The sequence below is a fragment of the Marmota marmota genome, unplaced genomic scaffold (genome assembly GCF_001458135.2).
Source record: "Marmota marmota marmota unplaced genomic scaffold, marMar, whole genome shotgun sequence".
NCBI classification, from domain to species: Eukaryota; Metazoa; Chordata; class Mammalia; order Rodentia; family Sciuridae; genus Marmota; species Marmota marmota.
This window is the reverse complement of record NW_025999967.1, coordinates 1-5,580: the sequence shown is the minus strand read 5'-3', so window position 1 is coordinate 5,580 and position 5,580 is coordinate 1. Positions and strand designations below refer to the sequence as shown.

At 36.8% G+C, this 5,580-nt stretch overlaps 1 protein-coding gene across 1 annotated transcript; it reads right to left on the bottom strand.

Annotated features, from left to right (window-relative positions):
- Positions 1–260: 260 nt before the first annotated feature.
- Positions 261–5,556, bottom strand: LOC107134403 (zinc finger protein 706). Its single transcript, XM_015476513.2, has 3 exons — positions 5,370–5,556; positions 2,225–2,361; positions 261–412 (listed from the first exon to the last, which is right to left on the bottom strand). Exons 2-3 carry the CDS (start codon positions 2,357–2,359, stop codon positions 317–319), a joined length of 231 nt encoding a protein of 76 aa, XP_015331999.1. The 5' UTR covers positions 2,360–2,361; positions 5,370–5,556; the 3' UTR covers positions 261–316.
- Positions 5,557–5,580: the final 24 nt, after the last annotated feature.

The window sequence follows — 5,580 nt, the reverse complement described above, 5'->3', positions numbered from 1 at the left end:
AAAACTGTCCATATCCTGTTTATTACACCTACTTATTATATAGTTCTTTCCCTAATCTTGGGTGCCTCAGTAGAAATATAGTCGTGTTTTAAATTATTATATGTAACGCTTATAGCGTACAATGGACAATATCCTAATGAAATTTATAACTTCTTTGGGACTCCACCATAAAAACTGAAAGCATATTATTTACTTACATGATTTCCTGGTGACGCTGCTTTGACTATCTATGATCAGAGTGAATTCTGGAGAAAGGAATGGAAATTTGTTCGGGGTAACCAAAAAAAAAAAAAAGGTCAATTACCTGTAAACAACTTTATGCCTGAACATCGGCCAATTCTGGAGGAAGCGGAGTCTTAGGATGCTTGCTTTCAAAGTGCTGCTTGAAGGTCTTAGGGTCTGGCATTTGTGTCTAATTTAAAAATTATACAAAAAAGAAGAAATGGACTTCATGTATGAAATAAAAAACATGTTACCTTTTAAAACCCTGAACTTGTTTATAATAGACAATTATCACAAATTGCCTTTAAGCTACAACAACTTAGCAGCTAGCATATGAAGAGGAACCTTGCCCCCCCCCCAAAAAAAACCCCTCATTCTTACATTTAACAAAAAAGGGGAAAGTCACATAGAAAAGTATTTGTTTATCTCATTAATAGCAAACAACTGGTAATGTTTACTGACATCTTATTGCGTCAAATATTTTACCTTAATTTTTCACAAACTTCCACAGTAATCTCTAGCTTCTACTATCATTCTTGTTCTACATGCTAAGGAAACTAAACCCCAGAATTTACTTTGCCTAAGACCTGTTTTTAACCCAATGCTAGGCATTTCAGCTCTCAAATAACACACTACATAACAATGAATTCCTTTGGCAAAGACCTTAATTCATTTACTCTTTAATATGCTCAAATATATAAAACATAAAATAAAAGGTTTTGAGTTTTTAAATATGTGAACTAATTCTTGTACTTTTAGGTCAAGGTATTTCTTCATCATTAACCTAGTAAAATTTATTTTCACCCTCTTTTCAAACAGAATCAGAAGCTGCTAAATTCCATCATTTTGAGTGTATCAAAGCTCAATGTGAACAAGGTATTTAATGTAATAGGTTCCCTCTAAATTTTTTTCCCCTGGGGGTAGGGAAGGTTACCAGGGATTGAACTCAAGAGATACTTAACCCCTGAGCCATGCCCCCAGCCCTTTGTTTTTATTTTGAGACAGTGTCTTGCTGAGTTCTTGAGCTGGCTTTGAACTTGTGATCTTCCTGCCTCAATCTCCTAAGCCCGGTAGGATTACAGACAAGCTCTGCTATGCCCCGCTACTAATAAGAATTCTTGTGTAGTTAAAAACTTCTTTTTTATTTGTTATAACTCAAATAGATGACAAACTTCAGCCCAGGAATCATGTCTTATCAAGATCCTTTGCCATGGGCTAGGGTTGTGGCTCAGTGGTAGAGTGCTTGCCTCACACATGAGGCCCTGGGTTGGATCTTCAGCACCACATAAAAATAAATAACGGTATTGTGTCCATCTACAATAATAATAATAGTAAAAAGAAAAAACAACAACAAAAAACCTTTGCCGTCCATACCATCAATTCCACTCAGGTAAGGGGGCTGGAGAGCCAGGTGTGTGATTATGTTAGGATTGTTATGTGGGCTAAACGTGTGATTGTATGTCTGACACACGGTAAGCATGCCACAGATGCTGTTTGTTGCTCAATTCTTTAAATTTATAAAAACAAATTAATTCTAATAATAGCCTTCAACATGAATATATTCTATATGGTTTTACTATACACTCTAACTCTGGATTTTAGTGAAAGAAAACAAATTAAAAGCCATATTCATAATCAGAAGTATTTTTACTAGCATAGTAACAAAGTTTAGTCAAATCTATATCAAGAATGTAGACCTAAGTTTCTTACAAAGTTCAAGGTATATTACATTCCCTCATAAAAACATCTTTATCCTACATAAAGAAAAAGTCTTGTTTCATTCTTTGTTCCTCAGATCATAGAAATCTGCATCTGGCCAAAGAAGCCATGCACAAAGCTTTGTAAATGGGTACATGAAGACAAATTCCTAAAACAACCAGCTGTCAAATCTACTATTTCAAACAAACCATCTATTTTGCTAGCGTTACAAAATATTAACCTATACAAATCAATTTACAATGAAAGAATTGTCCACCAAGCAATGTCTTTCAAGCCCTCTTACCCTACAGACAGTGCAGGTATATATTAAGGCAGCTTTGGCAGCAGCCTTTTGGTCGTGTCCTTGTTTCTTCTTTTGTCCAGCCTGCTTTTTGGCATTTTTTTGCTGAGACTGAATCTTCTGCTGTCCACGAGCCATATCTAAAAACAGAAGTTAAGGCATTAGAGTGACTTAATTATTCTAATATTGAGTAATCTAAATAACCATCTCAGAGTTAAAGCCTTAAATTTTATAGAAACTTTAGGCAATCAAAATGTATGGGTTTTAAACTCTCACAGACAATGCTACTGGATTATAAACTGGTAGAATCAACCACTGAGGAGGAAATAGAACTGGTTGGCAGTTGTCTATGACCTCTGTTGGTATATATTCAACAAAAATAAAAATATATACACACAAGATAAATACAAGGAAGTTCAGAAAACCTGTTTCAAAACTAGGAACAATCCAACTGCTCAACAACTGTAAAATGGATACATCAATGTGCACACAAACACAATACATACAATGAAATACTAAGCAGCATTCTAAAATATTGTTTCAAGTGACACCAAGTTTGTATCTGAATGTTAAATAAATCAGTTACAAAGAATATACATTATATAAAATTCAAAAGAGGCAAAGGAGGCTGGGGTATGAAGCTGTGCTTGAGCATCAACCTAACCTGTGCTAGGTCCTGGGTTCCAAACCTAGCACTGTGGGGGCCAGAGCAACGCTCTAAAGTGAAAGAGGTGACATTGGGGTTTATGGAGCAATGATTTGGGAAGAGAGGACAAGAGAGGAAATTATGGGGTGCTAAAAATGTTCTGTATCTTGAACGAGGTAATGGTTACACAGTATGTTTATTTGTAAAAATTCATTGAGCTATATACCTAATTTTTTTAACTTTTTTTTTTTTCCTATACTGTAAGGAATTATTGCTAGGAGCGCTTTAACCTCACTGGATGTAAGTTTATATTTTATTTTGAGATAGGGCCCCACTAAGTTACCCAGGGTGGTCTGGAACTTGAGATCCTCCTGTCTCAGCCTTCCACATCACTGGAATTATAAGAATGTGCCAGTGTGCCCAGCAATTATAATCATTTAAGTCAGGAATGGTTCCCCTTGGTTCTGAGCTATATACCTAAGATTGTTCACTTTATATAATCTTCAAAAGCTTTCCCCAAAAGTTTAGCTTCCCCCTAACATTTATTTGGTTACTTTGCAAAGTAACTTTCCCTTTCTGGTATTTACAGTTGTGACTTGCAATTCTTAACCGTTTAAGACAAGTAAGAGCTATTAACTAGTCCTTCTAAAGGAGATTATGCCACCAAAGGGGAATTATTCTCTTAAATACTTAGGTTTCATGAAATTACTGTGCCATTCTAATTTTTCCTAAATGGTCATTATGAGATTTAATTAGTTCCCAGTTGAGAGAATGAACCTAATTTAAGGGTAGGGACACCCTTACAAAGTTGAAAGGTACCACTTTTTTTGTTATTGGTGGTCAAAAGTGAACATATGTGAGTTAATTAAAAATAATTGTCATTGAGAAAAGTTACTTTTACTTTCTCATTGAAATTAAAGACTTCTATTAAACAAGTTAAAAATGTTCAAGAGTGCTGGTTTTTCTGATGGGAACCCTAATTAGATAATGATTGTAAAGTCTAAGCATTTCATAAAAACAACTAACTCCCCGTCCCACCTCCAAAAAAGGGGATGTGGGGACACAATAAGTAAATACACTGATCGGACAAGCTCCCACTAGCATTGTGAATTTAAAGTCATAATTTCAGAAGAGGATCAATGGTTTTCTTTTTTTCTTCTTCAAAGCCAGCTGAAGATCTTACCAATTATAAAAATGTTTAGTATGCCAGCTTAATACCAGAACCCAATTCCTACCAAATAATGGTGGCTACTACCAGCTGTTAGTTCCTACAACTATGCTTCAATTTTTTATTAAACCTTATTAATTTTAAGCCAAATGCATTATTTTTTTCAAAAGAATACTTAAAGCATATTCGGATGAGAGCAGTCAGGTGTTCAATATTTATGTACACCAATGTTTTGTAACATTCTCAATGTCTCAATGTCTTAGTATCAGAACCTATGTTAGAATACTCCAGTTATCTCTTTTATCTTAATCTTAACTCTTAAACATAATGTATTTTATGTATGTTAATACACTGCTTTTGTGGATAAAATTGTTTTAAACAATTCTTAACAATTAAAATCCTAATCGTTAACACTGAAGAAAAATCTTACACTATGGCAGACCACTAATTCCATAAGTTTCCTTGCTATCTAGAAGCTATTAACTATTTTGATGACATGTTCATGCAGTGATCTGTACAATATCATAAGATGAACAAAATAAAAATTATATGACAGATTAACCCATTTTTCATTGCCACCTAGCAACAGTAACAAAAAGTCATAAGAACTTTAAAAAAAAGGGAGTTGTCCTTTGTTCTTATTTTTGAGACAGAAAACTAGGCAAAAGAAATTTTATCAAACAGGCTAACAGCATGGGGTAGGCCCCTAACTTCTGACAGCACACTGCATTGATTTCCTTTCTGAAAGCCAAAATGCAAACGAACAAACCACCTGCTTTTGGACAGCTCAACTTAAGATTTGTTCTCAAACCAATCGAATTTTCTGCAAAATCGTATGCATAACTTCTCCCTGATTAAATATGACAAATGGAAGGGCAAGAAATCGTTTACAAATAACCTAAAAGCTGGTTTTTAATGTAACTCTTATTTAGTGTGCTTTTCCGAGGGGACTGCAAAAAGGGAAGTGTAGAACGGACGAGTTCTTTCAAAATGAGGAGCTTTCGCAGGAGGCAACAAGTAAGCCCTGTTCCAAAGATCCTTTTAAAAGCAAACCAAGAATTAAGAAAAAGATTCTGGATTCAGGAAGTAGGCTGATTATCCGTAACCATCTGAAAGGAAGAAGCCCAGGCAGTAGTGTTCAACATCCTGACCCTAGCTTTTTAAACTACAACCATCTGGGGAGAAGGGCGGGAGAAATCACTAGAGTAAGGGCGCCTTCACTCAACACTCCAATAACCCAGCTGCAGCCTGCAGCACCTTTCCCAGGTCTTCTCCCGCCTCAGTTGAGCCCCCTCCTCCTTCCAGCCACCAAAGACCACATAACCCTCACCTACCCGCCAGTCCTCAAGGACCCTGGCCCGAGATTTGTCAGCTGGAGGCCTTGGTTGTACGAAACCCGGCCCCTTGGGTCGCCGAGAGCCCGGCCTCGAGATACCGACCAGCTGCTGTCGCCAGCGGGTAAAGTTACCGCTGCTCCCGCGGCCGGCCTGCGACCCGGCCACCTGCAGGGCCTGGCAGGCACCCGAGCTTCCCTTCCTTTCCGGG

Excerpts from the sequence above, each read along its gene's own strand:
- LOC107134403 (XM_015476513.2), bottom strand. The coding sequence starts at position 2,359 with ATGGCTCGTGGACAGCAGAAGATTCAGTCTCAGCAAAAAAATGCCAAA. Across the intron at positions 413-2,224 it reads ATACCTGCACTGTCTGTAGG|ACACAAATGCCAGACCCTAA; the intron begins GTAAGAGGGCTT and ends TTTTTAAATTAG.